This window comes from Chiloscyllium plagiosum, unplaced genomic scaffold, assembly GCF_037043375.1.
Source record: "Chiloscyllium plagiosum isolate Xiang-an unplaced genomic scaffold, Cpla_swu_hap1 HiC_scaffold_10, whole genome shotgun sequence".
NCBI classification, from domain to species: domain Eukaryota; kingdom Metazoa; phylum Chordata; class Chondrichthyes; order Orectolobiformes; family Hemiscylliidae; genus Chiloscyllium; species Chiloscyllium plagiosum.
Window position 1 is genome coordinate 112040686 of NW_028270148.1, and position 19254 is coordinate 112059939.

A 19254-nucleotide genomic window follows, 5' to 3' on the forward strand; every position below is an offset into this window, starting at 1 on the left:
GTGGGACAGGGTGAGCGTGTATGTGTGTGAGTGTAAAGGGGTATGTGTCTGCAAGAGGGTGCGTGTGGGAGTGTATGTGTGAGTTTATGAGAGAGAGATTGTGTATGAGAGAGGGTCTGCGTGAGTGTATGGGTCTGCAGGAGAGTGTGTGTTTGTGTGTGTGTAGTGCAGTGGGGTCACCTGTAGTGTGACATGTACCCAAGGTCCCGGTTGAGGCTATCCCATGGGTACCGAACTTGGCTGTCAGCCTCTGCTCGGCCACTTTTCGTTGTTGCTTATCCCACAATCCGCCTTGGAGGATGGTCACCCGAAGGTCCGAGGTCGAATGTCCTGGACCGCTGAAGTGTTCTCCGACTGGGAGGGAACACTCCTGTCTGTTAATTGTTGTGCGGTGTCCATTCATCTGTTGCTGTAGCCTCTGCTCGGTTTCACAATGTACCTCGCCTCAGGGCATCCTTGCCTGCAGCGTATGAGGTAGACAACGTTGGCCAAGTCACATGTGTACCTGCCACATACATGGTGAGTGGTGTCCCCATGTGTAATGTTGGTACCCATGTCGACACTCTGATATGTCTTGCATGTCTACCATGACAGGGTTGTACGGTGCTGTCCTGAAAGCTGGGCAGTTTGCTGCGAACAATGATCTGTTTAAGGTTTGGTGGTTGTTTAAAGGTGAGAAGTGGAGGCGTGGGGAAGGTCTTCACGAGGTGCTCACCCTTGTTGATAATGTGTTAATGCATTCTAGACTGACAGAGTGTATGTGCACGTAGTCCTGAACGAGTAAAGGAAGTAGATTAGTCCTTAACACAACTTTAAGATCAGAGCCAGGTATATCTAGGGTTACCATATAGATAGCAAGGTTTAATATTAAAATGTAATAAAGGGTTTATTTTGATCTCTAAGCTTTAAGATAGTTCTTAATCTTGTTTTCTCCTGGACCAGCTGTCTCAAACATAATGTTTTATCAAATCACACAATTCGCGAGTTTTGAGTCATCACCACAGGAAATGAAATCGCCAACCCAAAGAAACCCAAACATGTAAATAGGAAGCAGGAATTTTCAGCATTGCTTCGCCTGAGGCCCACTGAGGATGTTACCTAGTCTGGAAATGAACTTTCCTGCTCAGCGAGCAAACCTACATCCAAATCACACAATAAATGATGGTGGCAGTGATGGGATTCACTGCCTGGAGGATTATGGCCGCAGTGATGAACAAGAAACAGATCTGGATCAGCTGGAAAAGAATTCCAAAAGCCATTTATTCCTGAGACCATTGCTACAGCTTTAAGAATGCTAAGCAACCAGAATAGCCATCACCAGGACACTATAAGTCTCAAAAAGCATTTTCAGGTCAGTAATAAGAGAAACAAGCCATTATAAAGCAAAGAGAGCAGCAAAAGCCCATTGCAGCGAAGGGGAGAATTCTGATGAGCACTCTCAAAAAGAGGATAATTACAGACAGCCAAGACAGATTTGATCCCTTCTGGGAAAGGACAAAACATCTTTTGGTTCCACCTGAAACCTTAGGCCGAAGACCATGCTGGAACTTCTAACTATGAGTTAAGAAATTTATGGATTATTTACTTGACAGCAACAGCGATTTAAGGTAGTTCTTCAGGTACAGGCTTAGAGAAAATCAATTGGAAAAGAAAATTTGGGAATAAGAACCATATTGCAACTTGAAAGATCAGAGCTCTGACAGTAAAGCTAGTGAAATCTTTATTTTGATGTTTAAACGTCAAATTCAAAGTTCCATTCAACAACTGAGGAGTTTTATTGATTTCATTCATTAAAATACAAATGGTTGAATGAAGAAAAAGGAGAATCTGATCACATGGTGTCAAATTTGGTGAAAATACCTTGGACACAGAAACAAATTGGCTCAATCATGATAGACATCTTTGATATGGTCAAAAAGGATCATCTTAACTCATTGACTGAGGCCATTATGAGAGAGATTCTACCCATGGAATCTTGGGACATCATTCGGCCATCTTGGAAATGGAATATCTTCATTCATCGCCATATTTGTGAAGGAAAACCAAACTTTCCATTGAAAGCCACACTTAAAACAGCTAAATAATGTAAACAACATTCAGTTTTACAACAAAGACTCAGTAACAACTCTAACCAACTCAGAATGAATGCCACAAAACAGCACCTTATCCTGTCAACATTTCCACTGAAATTATCGACAGTGGGAGTCTGGCCTCTGTAGTGCCTGATACAAGTTTGGGATTGATTATGGAGGGACTGTGGAGGGACTCCAGGCTCCCGCCCAACCACCAAAACAGTTCCTCCATATGGTGATCCTGGAAAACCACTTTCATTAAGTCCAGGCTGCGTGCCAACGCTAATGTTTATCCGTTTGGATGGGATGTGCTGCCTTCCAGCACCAGATACAATCTTCTTGGTGCAAGCCCAGAGAGTGTGTGCTGTCTTTCCAATGTTAGATGGAGTGACGATAAGATGGAAAGTCTGCTTTCAGGTGGTTCCAGTTGGCCCCCATCACCCAGTCAAATCATGGACTTGGTATTTTTTTTTAAATAACTGATTGTTCTGCTTTTGCTCTTTCTCAGATGTGCATTGGTTTCATGCCATGTACAGTATGTCAGTGCTGGCTCAGTGGGTAGTATTCTCACCTCTGAGTTACAAGGTCAGAGTAAGAATCTAACACAAAAATCAAGACTGACACACCAGTGCAGTAGTGAGGGAGTGCTGTACAATCGGAGGTGTCCTCTTTCAGACATGCTAAACTGAGGCCCAGTACAGTACTCGGAGTGTCTCTTTGACTCTAAGTCCAGATACCATGCCCATCAGTGTCTTTCTGATGGAGAAGTGTCCTCACTCAGGAAAGATTTACATTTATATCGAGCTTTTCATGATCTCTCGATCACTCTAATCATTTTACAGGCAACAAAGCACTTTTGGAAGTGTACCTGCTGTTGTAATATAGGAATCATAGCAGCCAGTTTTGCACACAATAAGCTCCCACAACAGACAATGTAATAATGACCACACACCCAGAGTTTAGTGATGGGATAAGCATTATCCAGAGCAGCGTGAATAGCTCTTAGTAATAGAGTCATAAAGATGTACAGCATGGAAACAGACCCTTCAGTCCAACTTGTCCATGCAACCAAATATCATAAATTAATCCAGTCCCATTTGCCAGCACTTGGCCCACATCCCTCTAAACTCTTCCAATTCATATACTCATCCAGATGCCTTTTAATCATTTCCCCATCAATCACTGAAGTACATTGGCTCCTGGTTCAACAACACCTGCCTTTGATATTTTTGCACCCTGTGTATACAAATCCCTCTCTGGCCTTACCCCTCCAAACTGTTCCATCCCTTCATCAGTCAGCTGTTTCAAGTTTCTTCACTCTACATGTTCAGCACACTGCAGGGCACAGAGAATGATTCACTCCCATCTACTGCTGTACAGCTCGTGTGTGTCTCAGTGTCTGACTGACGCAATCTTTAACATCCAACTGATGCACATGAGACAATGCAACACTCCTTCAGTAGTGCACTGGAGTACTCCCAGTAACTAGGCTCAAGTCAGGATCTTACCATTTGAGGACTAACAGCTGCCAATATGAATATTACTAATCCATGAGGCAGGATATTGGCAAAGGACTTAACACCACTCACTGTTATTTAGACATGCCTTTGCTCATTTAACTCTCAGAACTTTGGTCATTTGTTAGAGGTGTGAGCCAATAATGGCATGGTGAGGTTAATAAAGGTCCTTGGTTCAAGTCCAGAGCAATACAAACCGTTATGTGGCTCTTCAAACAATTGTAGGATTGGAAAATTAAATGGGCCAAGTTGAGGAAGAAGTATAATTTTGAACTGGGATGTAAATTGAATGACCGAACAGGTACAGGAAGAGAAATGAAAAGGAAAGAAAGCTAGGATTACGTGCAAGTGAAAAAAGGGAGAAAGAAAACTTTGTTTTTTAAAAAAACTTTATTTTAAAACTCTCCAACAACCATTAAAACCTGTATAAAAAAAAACCCATGCTTGTTAGTTTCCTGTACCCAGTGGGGTTTTAACTAGCAGCAACTCTCACTGAACATATTGCTAAAGAGGTACTCCGAATTGAAATGATTGGACTCAATATTGTGAGGTGGATTTAATTTGTATTAGCTATGCAAATATGGCAACGCTACACCTTTCTCAAGGTACTTCTTGTAACAGTAACTTCTGTTCTAATTCAGTGTTAAGATCAACCAAGATCTTGTTGAATAGTGGACTTGTCTTGAGATGCTGAATAGACTTTTCCTGTTGCTATTGCTTCTGATCCTAGAATCCCTCTAGTGTGGAAGTAGGCCATTTGGCCCATTGAGTCCACACCAACCCTTCAAAGCACATCCCACCCAGACCTGTAACCCTGCTTTTCCCATGGCTAACCCACCTAACCTGCACGTCCGACACTATAGTCAATTTGGAACGGCCATTCCATCTAACTTGCAGGCCCTTAGACTGTGGGAGGAAACCCACACAGACACGGGGAGAATGTGCAAAACTCCACGCAGACAGTCACCCGAGACTGGGATCGAACCCAGGTTCCTGGCGCTGTGAAGCAGCAGTGCTAACCACTGAGCCACCGTGCCACTCCATGCAGAGTCTGTTTTAGCCTGAGCTGTGAATGTGCGCACTTGCCATTTACCCGTGCCCGGTTTTGAACCATCCAGGTCACGATTGAGGTGGTTGATGGGACTGAAATCGAGGCCGAGAGAGACCTACGGCGGGTAACGAAGCCAAGCTGGCCTGTGCCGTCGTCCGACTGGAGGAACTGGTGGCAGAAATCATCGGCAAACACCGCTGGGAGCAACGGAGACCACCAGGAGAGCAGCCGGGCTGGTGAAAACAGCAATTTCCTGAATCCAGCAGAGAGCTGGGATAGCAGCACTGTGACTCAGCGCAGGTGGCAGTCCAAAGGACCGACTGAGTATGGTACGTCAACATTCCTCATCTTTGTTCCGGGTGTTCCATGAAGCTGGGAACTGGGAGGGAGAGCTGTTGGGAATAAGCCAAGTAAAATAAAATAGGTAAACACTGCAGTGGGAAACACTCTGTGGGCAATGATTGCTACTAAGCAAGTTGTGCAGCAGAGTCATCTGTGTCGGTGGGGCCCAAACCCTGATGTTGTTTATCATCTCGAAGTCTGAGCGGGAAATTTTGAGTCTTCAGCAAACCAAACCCACCACCCACAAACTTTCCCTTCCTCACCCAACCCCCCCCACCCCACCATCGACCTCCGTATTCCCCCCCCCCCCCCCCCCCCCCCCTTGGTTCTCTACAGGAGCAATAATGCGTTTTTAATTTCTTGTTGACGTGCTGCCTGTCTGGTGGTGGGGAGAGGGCAGAGGAAAAAAGGCTGTAAGCTGCATAATCAGGATTAATGGCTGAAGCATTCCAGCTGTCCTTGGCTGGAGAGAACAGAATCAAAAAATGTGCAAGCAATCCTTTGTGCAGCTCAATGTGTGTGAAAGTTATCGGAATGGCATGCGTATGGTTGGACCCGGGCCCTGAGCTTCGATCCGAGCATGTGGTCCCAATTATGCGTCTCATCGCTATGGCAGCTAACTGTGCTTACTCTCCGTGCAGATTACACAGACGGGGAGGGTGACTGGAGCCCATGGTCACTCTGCAGCGTATCCTGCGGCGGTGGCAACCAGAAGCGTACCCGGTCCTGTGGCTACGCCTGCACTGCCACTGAATCGAGGTCGTGCGACATGCCAAACTGTCCCGGTCAGTAAACTGCGATTCTTGTCTGCTGCTGAAACGCTTATTAATTTCTCAATCGCGTTCTTCAATGGACGTTCAAATCCGAGGGCGGTTTGAGTCGAGAATATGCCCGCTTTTGAAAATGGTCCACGTACAAACAGACCGATTCGCGCAAATGAATTTCTGGTCGCGAGAAAGACAACAGCTTGCATTTACGTGGCACTTTTCCACGGTAGAGTTGCCATAATCCGAGAGGGCTGCACTATCATTACAGAGAGGGAGAGAGAGAGAGACACGCCTGGTGGTGGTTTAGATACTTTAGCTCTTATGGCACGCCTCTAGGGAAGGTGGGACTTGAACCCAGACCTCCTGGTTCGGATGTGAGGACACTACAACAGCACCCCCTTAGGCCAGGGGAGAGGTTGAGAGCGACAGTTGTTGACAGTAACCTCGATCGGTAAGGGACTTGGAACCCACACTGTTGGTGTCACTCTCCATGAGAAACCAACCATCCAGCCAACTGAGCTACCTGTACCTTACAAAGGTTTGAAAAGACTCTGCTCCCGCTGCCTTTTGAGAGTGTTCTGAACTCTCCTAACCCTCTGTGAGAAGAAATGTCTCCTTAGCTCGGTTTTGAGTGGGCAACCCTTTATTTATCAACAAGGTTCCTGAATTCTAAAATAACCCTCAAAACACATCCTTTTTTTAAATTCATACGTGGGATATGGATGTCGTTGGCTGGGCCTGTATTTATTGCCCATCCCCAATTCCCTTTGAGAAGTTAGTAGTGAGCTTCCTTCCTGAGCTGCCACAATCCTTGGGCTGTAGGGACACCCATGATGCTGTGAGAAAGGGTATTGCAGGATTTTGACCCAGCAACATTGGAGATATAGTGGTTTAACTCCAAGGTGGATGACTTGTGCAGTGATAGAGTCATTTAGCACAGAAACAGATCCTTTGGCCCAACGCAACTGCCACGGTGGCTCAGTGGTTAGCACTGCTGCCTCACAGCACCAGAGTCCCAGGTTCGATTCCAGCCTTGGGCGACTGTCTGTGTGGAGTTTGCACATTCTCCCCGTGTCTGCGTGGGTTTCCTCTGGTTTCCTCCCACAGTCCAAAGATGTGCAGGTCAGGTGAATTGGCCATGCAAAATTGCCCATAGTGTTAGGGAAATGGGTCTGGGTGGGTTAGTCTTCAGAGGGTCAGTGTGGACTTGTTGGGCTGAAGGGCCTGTTTCCACACTGTAAGGAATCTAGTCTACATCCATACTGACCAGGTTACCTGAGCTGAACTAGTACTATTTGCCTGTGATTGGCCCATATCCCTCTAAACCTTTCCTATGTAAAAGTACCCCTCCACATGCCTTTTAAATGTTGTACCAGCCTCTACTACTTCCTCTGGCAGCTCATTCCATATAAGTTTTGGATTCCCCCACCCCAGGGCAAAGACCTTGTCTATTCACCCTATCCATCCCTGTCATGATTTTATAAACCTTTACAAGGTCACCCCTCAGATTTGGCCAATTCACCTGACCTGCACATTTTTGGACTATGGGCGGAAACTGGAGCACCCGGAGGAAACCCACACAGACACGGGGAGAATGTGCAAACTCCACACAGACAGTTGCCCGACACAGGAATCAAACCGTGGTCCCTGGCAGTGCTAACCACTGCTGCCTCATAGTGCCATGGTGCCACTCATGGTGGGTACAGGAAAATTCTACTTCCAACAAAAAGCAATTAAGTTCAGTGTTTTACAACTCGCTTTGCACCTTCTGGGAGACAAACATCTAGCCGTTTAGAGGGGCATCCAGAACTGGAGGACTCCATTTCAGAATAAAGGGTTAACCATTGGCGATGGGAGTGAGGAGGACTTCCTTCTCTGAGGGTAAAGACTCTTTGGAACTTTCAGAGAGTTTGAAGATATTCAAGACTGATGCTGTTTTGTTCAGCGCTAGGGGAGTTGACCCCAATGAGCGAGTGGGAAGGAATATGGAACTGAAGACACAATCTCACGGACTGGCAGAACCAGACTGAGGAATGGCCCGCTCCTGCTTTAGTTTCTTATGTTCTTAAAATTCACTTGATTGATCAAACTTTTGACCATCTGTTCTGGTAACTCCTTACCTGTCTCAATATCCAACTTTGTTTGATAGTGCGCCTTCAGTATAGTGCTAGATAAATGGAAGTTGTTGTTGTCATTTAGGAAACCCTGGCTCTGAATCAGAGCATTTATCTTTTTGACCCATGACTATAGAGCCTTACAGGGAACCGGTTTAGCTCAGTTGGTTGGATTGCTGTTTTACAGAGCAGGTTGATGCCAATAGCGTGGGTTCAATTCCCATTACTGGTTTGAGGGTTACCATGAAGGACTCTCCTTCTCAACCTCTCCCCTTGCCTGAGGTCTGGTGGCCCTCAGGTTAGATCACCACCAGTCGCTTCTCTTTCTGATGAGAGAGTACCCCTATGGTTTGGTAAGACTATGGCAACACAACAACAACATAGAGCCTTATAGTACCCTGAGTTGTACACTTCAGGTTATACTTCAGGAGTAACCCATGGGTACAGGATTAGAGGGAAGAAAATGGTGCTATGTAAATGGCATACCATAACATTGTGTATGCTTTGTCAAGATAGAAATGTTTGATCTCAAAGTGATCAATGTTACAGTGAACAAGAGGGAGGTGAACTGGGTCATTGTAAATCACTTAATCTCCCATCACTTGTGGACAACTTCTTAGGGTCATTTGGCATCAGTTTCAGATCAGATTTCCAAGTGCCCAGAGACATGTGGCTAATGAAGGACTTCTTGAAATATGTGTTTAAATTAATGAGGTTTTTGGAGATTGACTCTGTGATGTAGGAATCGCAGGGTTAGGGCATTCAACCCTTTCAGCTATCTCTGCCATTCAATGTCATCAGGGTTTTGTTTGATTAGGTTATAAGGGAATGAAATATAAGAGATTGATGATTGAGGAATTTCAGATGGTATCAATGATGTGGCTCATGAAAGTTTGAATTGAAATAATATTGGTATATGATACAAGAGGAGGGCCTCTTGTGATAAGTGGTAATGTTCCTACCTCTGGTCTACGAGGCCAGGGTTCAAGTGCCATCTGGTCCAGAGGTGTGTTATAACAGGTTGATTAACACAATCTACAATACAAGAGGAAACATGATTGGAAGGTATGGCTGATGGAAAGTGAAGATCAGGTAAAGGGTCTGAAGTGAAATACTTCAAGGACCAGATCTCCATTCGCTTGCCCTTCCCTCATAATGATGTAGATGACTGTAGGGAGCACAGCTAATGGACTCAAACATCACAGAGATTTGCGAAATAGAGAAGCAGGTGGACAGGAATCATGCAGCCTGAGAGGTAAATAATGAAGATAAAAGATGGAGAGACCTGGAGTTCAAATTCAGAGAAACCTCCCAGCTGACATAAATAGACAAACCCACAAAAAGTCACATTTTAGATTCCTTAACGGAGAAGAAATTGGAAATTGGTTAGTGATTTTTATTCTTATTGCAAGGAGGGCTTGTGGCACAATCAGGTCTTAAGTCGCACTCCAGGGCTTGAGGGTCAAGAAATAGTGTGTTCATAATGTGGCCAAACAGGCTGAAGGTTAATCTGCAAATCCCTCTAACAATGGCAGGCAGTCAGAGAGGTAGAGAAAAACTCCAGTCTGTAACACACATGTGCAAATCCATATTAACTCTGTAACACAGACTCCCCAACTGACTTATAATGCATCACTCTCACTATTATCGCTGAGCAAGTAAATGAATCTGTTTTTTTCTTGAAAGCAGTAAGAAAATAGTCTTCAAGACTCGGGATTTTCCAGTATGCAGTGCACAATTAGCAGGAATAATTTGTTTTTATAATACAATTTAAAGATAGGAAACCATCCCAGTGCACTTTATAGGAGCATTAGCAAGCAAAGTGTTTGGCTAATCCACTCGTTTCCACTAAGGAGGAGGGACTAAGACCAGAGACCATAGCCTCAGAGTGAAGGAACGACCCACTAAGATTGAGATGAGGAGGAATTTCTTCACCAGAGAGTGGTGGGATCTGTGGAACTCATTGCTGCAGAGGGTTCTGGGAGTCAGGTCAGATGGATAGGTTTTTAATTGGTGAGAGAATCAAAGGCTACAGGGAGAAGACAGGAGAATGAGAAAAATATCAGCCATGATCGAATGGCAGAGCAGACTCGACGGGCCGAATGGCCTAATTCAGCTGATGTATCTTGAAGTCTTATGGTCTAAGGTGTTAAAGGGATATTTTGGGCAAAACCTGAGGTAGATTTTAAGGAATGTCTCAAAGGAGCTGTGCTCTTCCAGCACCACTAATCCAGAATCTGGTTTCCAGCATCTGCAGTCATTTTTTTACCTCAAAGGAGGAGAGGTTTAGGGAGAGAATTTCACAGGTTAGGATTCAGTCGGCTGAAGCATGCCTGTGACTGGTGGTACAATTAAAATTGAGGATTCGTGTCAAGCCAAAACTGTGGGTGTGCAGATATCTGAGAAGGATGTAGGCCTGGCTGAGGTTGCAGAGATAAGGAGGGACTTGCTAATTGGACATTTTACCCATAGTGCTTCTCCATGCAGAGAAAGAGCTATCATTAGATGAATGTATAGCTTGCTTGTTACCATGGGAACCTTGTTATACTCACGAATGCCTGTTAAATCATAGGATCCCTAGAATGTGGAAATAGGCCATTTGGCCCAACAAGTCCATACCGACCCTCCAAAGAGTAACCCACCCAGACCATAAGACCATAAGACATAGGAGTGGAAGTAAGGCCATTCGGCCCATCAAGTCCACTCCGCCATTCAATCATGGCTGATGCGCATTTCAGCTCCACTTACCAGCGTTCTCCCCGTAGCCCTTAATTCCTCGAGACAACAAGAATCTATCAATCTCGGCCTTGAAGACATTTAGCGTCCCGGCTTCCACTGCACTCCGTGGCAATGAATTCCACAGGCCCACCACTCTCTGGCTGAAGAAATGCCTCCGCATTTCTGTTCTGAAATGACCCCCTCTAATTCTAAGGCTGTGTCCACGGGTCCTAGTCTCCTCGTTTAACTGAAACAATTTCCTAGCATCCACCTTTTCCAAGCCATGTATTATTTTGTACGTCTCTATTAAGTCTCCCCTTAATCTTCTAAACTCCAACGAATACAATCCCAGTATCCTCAGCCGTTCCTCATATGTTAGACCTGTCATTCCAGGGATCATCCGTGTGAATCTCCGCTGGACACGTTCCAGTGCCAGTATGTCCTTCCTGAGGTGTGGGGACCAAAACTGGACACAGTACTCCAAATGGGGCCTAACCAGAGCTTTATAAAGTCTTAGTAGTACATCTCTGCTTTTATATTCCAACCCTCTTGAGATAAGAGACAACATTGCATTAGCTTTCTTAATCACGGACTCAACCTGCATGTTTACCTTTAGAGAATCCTCGACTAGCACTCCCAGATCCCTTTGTGCTTTGGCTTTATTAATTTTCTCACCATTTAGAAAGTAGTCTATGCTTTTATTCTTTTTGCCAAAGTGCAAGACCTCGCACTTGCTCACGTTAAATTCCATCAGCCATTTCCTGGACCACTCTCCCAACCTGTCAAGATCCTTCTGCAGCCTCCCCACTTCCTCAGTACTACCTGCCTGTCCACCTAACTTCGTATCATCGGCAAACTTCGCGAGAATGCCCCCGGTTCCCTCATCCAAATCGTTAATATATAATGCGAACAGCTGTGGCCCCAGCACCGAACCCTGCGGGACACCGCTCGTAACCGGCTGCCATTCTGAAAAAAAACCTTTTATCCAAACTCTCTGCCTTCTGTTAGACAGCCAATCCTCAATCCATCCCAGCAGCTCACCTCGAACACCATGGGCCCTCACCTTGCTCAGCAGCCTCCCGTGTGGCACCTTATCAAAGGCCTTTTGAAAGTCTAGATAGACCACATCCACTGGGTTTCCCTGGTCTAACCTACTTGTTACCTCTTCAAAAAATTCCAACAGGTTTGTCAGGCATGACCTCCCTTTACTAAATCCATGTTGACTTGTTCTAATCAGACTCTGCTCTTCCAAGAATTTAGAAACCTCATCCTTAATGATGGATTCTAGAATTTTACCAACAACCGAGGTTAAGCTGATTGGCCTATAATTTTCCATCTTTTGCCTTGATCCTTTCTTGAACAAGGGGGTTACAACAGCCATCTTCCAATCATCCGGGACCTTTCCTGACTCCAGTGACTCTTGAAAGATCTCAACCAATGCCTCTGCTATTTCCTCAGCCACCTCTCTCAGAACTCTAGGGTGTATCCCATCGGGGCCAGGAGATTTATCAATTTTAAGACTTTTTAACTTTTCTAGCACTTCCCCATTCCCCCTACCCTATTATCTCACATTTACCCCGACTAATGCCCATAACCTACACATCCCTGGACACTGTGCGTAATTTAGCACGGTCAATGCACCCTAACCTCCGCACCTTTGGACTGAGGGAGGAAACGGGAGCACCCGGAGGAAACCCACGCAGACACAAGGAGAACATGCAGCCTTCACACCGGCAGTCGCCTGAGCCTGTGGGCTAGCTGTGCTAACCACTGAGTCACCCTGCTGCCATTAACCTAGCAGCTTCCATGCCTTCTTCACTCTAAAGCAGTCTAAGGCGGCAGGGTGACTTGAAGATTGCAGGGAATGGCTGGGAGGAAGCTAAATGTACGGATGACAGCAATGTGAGACTCAAGCAAGATGGGAGGAGAGAGAGAGACAATGTCACACACTTCTGGGTTCAGCTGCCATTAGCATTCTCAAGCAACAAGGTGGGAGTACTGCCATGTGGTCTGGTGAAGATCTCAAAAAGATTCATTGACCATTGGAAACATTTTCTCAGGATCTACCCAATTGGTCTCAGAGTCTTGTAGGTTTTGATTAGATTAGTTTCCCTACAATTGGGAAACAGGCCCTTCGGCCCAACAAGTCCACAACGACCCTCTGAAGAGCAACCCACCGAGACCCATTCCCCTACTCCCTGCTAATGCACCTATCACTATGGGCAATTTAGCATGGCCAATTCACCTGGCCTGCACATCTTTGGATTCTGGGAGGGAGGAAACCCACGCAGACACAGGGAGAACATGCAAAAACCACACAGACAGTCACCCGAGGTGGAAATCGAACCGAGGTCCCTAGTGCTGTGAGGCAGCAATGCTGACTACTGAGCCACCATGCCACCCCTTTTAATGAGTTTTAGTGAGGTTACCTCACATTCTTCTAAACTGTGAAGAAAATAGGCCTCATTTACTCAACTGCTCATCATCTGATAAACTCCTCATTGCAGGGACCAGATTTGGGAACTTCACTATACCATCTCTGATACAAGTATATTTCCTTTAAATTATAACATAAAGAATTCATGTTAATATGTGTATCATCATGGGATGTGATTTAAGATCACTTAACTACTGTGAGATTGTTCTCTCTACAAGCTTTGTTTGAAGACTTGTCCAGTTCATAGTTGGTTATTATCTGTTCATCAAAGATTATGTTTGCCAATGGTAACCAAATCTGTCCCACTTTGGGACACAACAACATTAGAACAGAATGTAATCAAATCCTACTGTCTGCTTCTCCACTCAAACCTCACCTTTTCACCAATTATGAGTTAATTCTCATCCGTGGTTTTAACAAAAAGTATTGGAAGAACATCAGTTACCTCCCAGAGGGGAAAGTGCATTGGCACATTGTGTCTGTTATACTGCACTCTGCTGAATTTGCAGGTTTCCATGGAATGTACCTTCTGCTAAGCTTTGGGTCTTTACTGTAGCAAATGAATATGGAAACCAGAACTCAATGGCTCGTTGATCTAGGGGTATGATTTTCACTTGGGGCGGCACGGTGGCTCAGTGGTTAGCGTTGCTGCCTCACCGCGCCAGGGACCCAGTTTCGATTCCACCCATGGGCAACTGTCTGTGTGGATTGTACGTTCTCTCCGTATCTGCGTGGGTTTCCTCCTACAGTCCGAAGATGTGCAAGTTAGGTGCTAAATTGCCCTGGAGTATCCAGGGATGTACAGGCTGGGTAGATTAGCCTTGGGGAAATGCAGGGTTATAGGGTGGGTCTGGTAGGATGCTGTTTCAATGCTTGGTGTGGACCCAATGGGCTGAATGGCCTGCCTCCACACTGTAGGGATTCTTTAATTGATTCTGTGAAATGCACACACAATTGAAGATGTAATCTCACCAAGACTGTGTATGATTATCGCAACACTTCTTCATACCTGGATTTCAATCCCTTCACAATAAAGGTCTGTCTGAGAGGCTGACTCAGTAGGAGCAAGCTTTAATTAGAGTCAGCTCCACACATGCTCAATACCAATGCCAAATAAAATATTGCCTCCAGTGGCCAGAGCTATCTCTTATAATGCTTTAATTTCCCAAACCCCCTCATACGAACAAAGTTGTCAGAACACATTACAGAGCGAGTCCATTGAATTCTGATCCTCTCTCACAGTGTGACAGAAATGTTCATTGTTTCTCCAAAGCATCTTCTACTCCCAATCCGTCTGGGAGGGCGGCTTGCTGACATTGAGCGTCTGCCCTCAGGGATAAGGTGAAGCGTAGTTGAGGTGCATCGTAAGCCAACAAGGTAAAATGAAACCACATGTCCACAATTAGTCTGTGGACTTGCATAACCCGACAAATTATTTCCTTACTCTTTCCAGTCTGGAATCCACTGGTTCCTCATTCCTCAGTCCCTGTCAGTCACCACCAACCACTCTGCCCCTCAGTGCAGGCTGACCCTTCATTTTGGGAAAGCCACAATTATCCAAATCAGTGTCATGGATGGGGGTTTTTCTTCCCTCTGTCTCTGGTCACGTTTAGTTGCAGGACAAGATTTCAGTCTGCCTGGTAGTTATTAAAGGCAGTCACTTCCAACATGCCATGTTTTTTCCCTGGGGTCAGGGAGTCCAGAACTAGAGGGCATAGGTTTAGGGTGAGAGGGGAAAGATATAAAAGAGACTATCTGTTTGGAGTTTGCACATTCTCCCCGTGTCTGTGTGGGTGTTAAGGGGCATACCGTGATTAGTTAGAAGTGATGAAGATTTTGGAATGTTACTCATATCCTCTGTAGTGAAGACTGATATAAAATACCTAGCCAATTCCCTATTTCCCATTATCAATTCTCTTGTCTCATTTTCTATAGAACCAATATTCATCTTGTTAATGGTTTTCTTCGTAAAAAGAAGAAGCTCTTACCATTTTGTCTTTCTGGCTAGCTGTCCCTCTAATTTTCCTTCTTTTTTTGTCATCCTTTGCTGTTTTATATAATTTTCTTAAACTGCTACCTGTCTTTGCACAATTTTCTTTTTCTGTTAGTTTGATAAAATCTTCATCACTTCTAACTAATCACGGTATGCCCCTTAAAACCCACACAGACACGGGAGAATGTGCAAACTCCACACACACAGCCAGCATTTATTGCCCATCCCTAATTGCCTAGAGGGCAGTTAAGAGTTAACCACGTTGCTGTGGGTCTGGAGTCACATGTAGGTCAGGATGGCAGTTTCTTTTCCAAGAGAAGATTATTGATCCAGATTGAATTTTCCTCGACAATTGCCAATGGCTTAATGGTTATCATTAGACACTTAACTCCAGATTTTCACTGAATCAAATTCCATCATCTGTTGTGGTGGGATTCGAACCCAGGTCCTCAGATTGTTGGATTAACAGTCCAGTGATAATACCACTAGGCTAACACCTCCATTTAAAGAAGTCATAACGGGGCACTTGGATAAATTCAAGATAATCAGGAAGAGCCACATGGTTTTGTGAAAGGGAAACCATACTTGACCAATCTAACATTGCTTTTTGAGATGGCAACACATGTTACAGATAAAGGGAAACCGGTGAAAATGTTTTACTTAGATTTCTAGAAGCATAGAATCCCTACGTGTGGAAAGTGGCCATTCAGCTCATCATGGTGGTAAAAACAATGACTGCAGATGCTGGAAACCAGATTCTGGATCAGTGGTGCTGGACGAGCACAGCGATTTTGCCTGTCCTCGGATGCTGCCTGAATTGCTGTGCTCTTCCAGCACCACTGATCCAGAATTCAGCTCATCATGTCTGCACTGCCCTCCAAAGACCATCCCACCCAGACCTTCATCCTTTCCTTGTAATCCCATATTTCCTATGGCCAATCCACTTAACTTACACATCTTTGGACTGTGGGAGGAAACCCAAACAGACACAGGGAGAGCTGTCAGAGACACAGACAGTCACCCAAGGCTAGAATCGAACCCAGGTCCCTGGTGATGTGAATCAGTAGTGCTGGCCACTTGGCCACTGTGCTATCCAGGTGTTTAGTAATACCTGATAGTATTTAAAACGGCACCCATCAATGCTTATTACAGAAAATAAAAGCTAATGATATAACAGGTAGCATATTGGCATGATTATTTTTAAGGCGGTGGAAATAAAGTCTTGTTAAGAAAAGGGTGAAAGGTTATCGGGGTAGGCAGTGAGGTTACAGATAGATCAGATATGATCTTATTACATGGCAGAATAGGCTTGAGGAGTGAATGGACTACTGCCCCTGAGTTGCATATTTGTTTGATCACAAATTACTTGCATTTCATTGTAAATTTCAATACTATCTTCTGCTGCTGTTATCTTACTGAAGGGTGGAGCAGGAACATGGGGCCGAATGGCCTGTTGCTATTCCTTACATCCTTATTGTCCATTGTGTTTCTAAGACCTTGATCTATGATGCCACAGAATGAACAGATTTGAATAAATGATTAAGATTCCAAAGTGATTTTCTACTGGTTGTGATGCCTTACATTGGTCAACGTATAAATTAGTTATTCCTGATGGATTAGGGTCTGTTGGATGATTACCTCTGCCATGAGTAAACATTGGGCAGGCATGTTGCCCATCATTTTGTGTCATTCGGAATCAATGATTCGAAAATTAGAGTCTTATTTTTTGACATACCATAGGGGCATGTCACATTTCTCCCATTGCAGGGAACTGAGCAAGGCTAACCCTTACTATCTCCAGTTTCAGGGAGCTGAGCAAGGTTTAACCCTTACTATCTCCAGTTTCAGGGAGCTGAGCAAGGTTTAACCCTTAATATCTCCAGTTTCAGAGAGCTGAGCAAGCTTTAACCCTTAATATCTCCAGTTTCAGAGAGCTGAGCAAGCTTTAACCCTTAATATCTCCCATTGCTGGGAGTAGAGCAAGATTAGCCTTTAATATCTCCCATTGCAGGGAACTGAGCAAGGTTTAACCTTAATACCTACCCCCTCCCCTTCATTCCCCTGACTGAAAGCTGAGTTTCAAAAGCATAACCTTGCAGGAGGAGCCAACAGCAAGTCTTATATTTTGGAGCAGGGCAGATTTCAACTTCCATCACCAGATACATAATACACACCTCCGACTCAGTGATTTAACTTGAGTTCTCCTTGAAGGACTTTGCAACTAATTACTAAGCAACCTCTTTTATACTCTACCAATTAAAGTTTCTGTAAGAAGTTCAAAGCAAAACTCTCGCAGCCAAGTCATTATTACGACTTTGAAAGCATGTATGAGTTACTAATTTTCTTCTCATAGAAACTGAGGAACATTTTAAGCTGTTCATGGCATTTAAATGCTAAATTACAGATAGTTGATGCAATTTTTACATCTGACATTGGAATCTTCTTTCTATTGCAGCTGCCCTCAATACAGTATATGGCTTCCCAGCAGAAAACTATTATATAGATACCAGCTTTTCAACGCATCAGCTATACCAATGCAAATAGTAAAATATTAGCAAACTTACTTAAATCTCTAATTATAATTATACAGCATTACTAATGATCATTGTATAATGGACATATTTGTAGATATCTTGTACTAAAAGGTGCAGCCCACACTGTACCTTACACGACGCTGCTCATTAAACCTCGAATGTCACATTATAACTTCCAAATCCACCCTGATTGAATGTGGATATTTTTCAGAAGCTATTGGAAAATAAACATTAGTGGGGATTGCTTTAAATATTAAAATGTTTTAATCTTCAATTACTGACTTGTGAAAGGGTTATTTAATTAAGTTTAGATCAGAGTGGTGCTGGAAAAGCAGAGCAGGTCAGGCAGCATCTGAGGAGCAAGAAAATCGATGTTTCGGGCCAAAGCCCTTCATCAGGAATTCCTGATGCTGCCTGACCTGCTGTGCTTTTCCAGCACCACTCTAAACTCTGCTTTCCAGCATCTGCAGTCCTCACTTCTGCCTTATTTAATTAAGTGTCCAACCCAAACAGTAAGCAGTCTCAGCTGCACAATAACACTCTTGCCTCTCAGCTGTGGCATTAGCCTCACCTCTGAGATGTGAGTACACATATCCAGACTGAAGCCCAGCATAGAACATTGAACATAGAACAGTACAGCATGTCTGTGCTGACTATGATGCCATTCTAAACTAATCCTATCTGCCTGCACATGGTGCATGTACTTCTCTTCCCTGCTGGTTCATGTATCTGTCTAAATGCCGCTTAAAGAATTATCACATTTGCTTCTATCACCTCCCCAGGCACCTCCCACCCTCTATGTGAAAAGCTTGCTTCGCACATCTCCTTTAAACTTGTCCCCTCTCACCTTAAACACATGCACCCTTGTATTTAATATTACCACCCAGGGGTAAAGACTGACTGTCCATATAATCCATGTCTCTCATAATTGATCAGGTTGCCCCTCAGCCTCTGACACCCTAGTGAAAACAATCCAAGTTTTTCCAACCTCTCATTGTAATTAATACACTCCAATCAGGCAATGTTCTGATAAACCTCTTTTGCAACCTCTTCAAAGCGTCCACATCCTTCCTAAATTGATTTATTTACTGTCACTTGTACCAAAGTACAGTGAAAAGCTTTGTTTTTGAGCAGTACAGGCAGGTCATAGTAAGCAAGGATGTACAGATCAAAAGATTTAGACGAAGCCATTCAGGTAACATTGGACAGATGTACAAAGAGATCAACGTTAGCATGATCAGCATGATTTGAAGTTAGAGAGTTCATTCATCAGTCTAATAACAGCGGGGAAGAAGCCGTTCTCGAACCTGTTGGTGCGTGTGTTCAATCATCTATAGCTTCTGCCTGACAGAAGAGGTTGTAGGAGATCATTACCGGGGTGCAATGGGTCTTTGATGCTGTTGGCAGCCTTTCTGTGGCAGTGAGCTGTGTAAAGGGAGTCCATGGATGGGAGGTTGGCTCCCGTGATGGTCTGGGCTGTGCACACCACCCTCTGTAGTTTCTTATAATCCTGGGCAGAATAGTTGCCGTACCTGGCCGTTATACACCCGGGCAGTATGGGTTCAATGGTGCATCTGTAGAAGTGGGTGAGGGTCCTTATGGAAATGCTGAATTTCCTGAGCCGCTTGAGGAAGGAGAGGCGTTGTGCCTTCTTGACCAACATGGGAAGATCAGGTTGTCCATTATAGTGTGAGGACCTGTGTCCTAAT

General features: G+C 44.5%; 1 protein-coding gene across 3 annotated transcripts in view; it reads left to right on the forward strand.

The window, feature by feature from the left end:
* The window catches only part of ism1 (isthmin 1), a 97332-nt gene that overhangs the window by 61983 nt on the left and 16095 nt on the right, over positions 1-19254 (forward strand). For all 3 annotated transcript variants that reach the window (XM_087991672.1, XM_087991673.1, XM_043696868.2), the window contains exons 3-4: positions 4708-4969; positions 5624-5767. In XM_087991672.1, coding sequence (XP_087847798.1) covers positions 4708-4969; positions 5624-5767 — 406 coding nt within the window. The remainder of the gene's footprint in view (positions 1-4707; positions 4970-5623; positions 5768-19254) is intronic.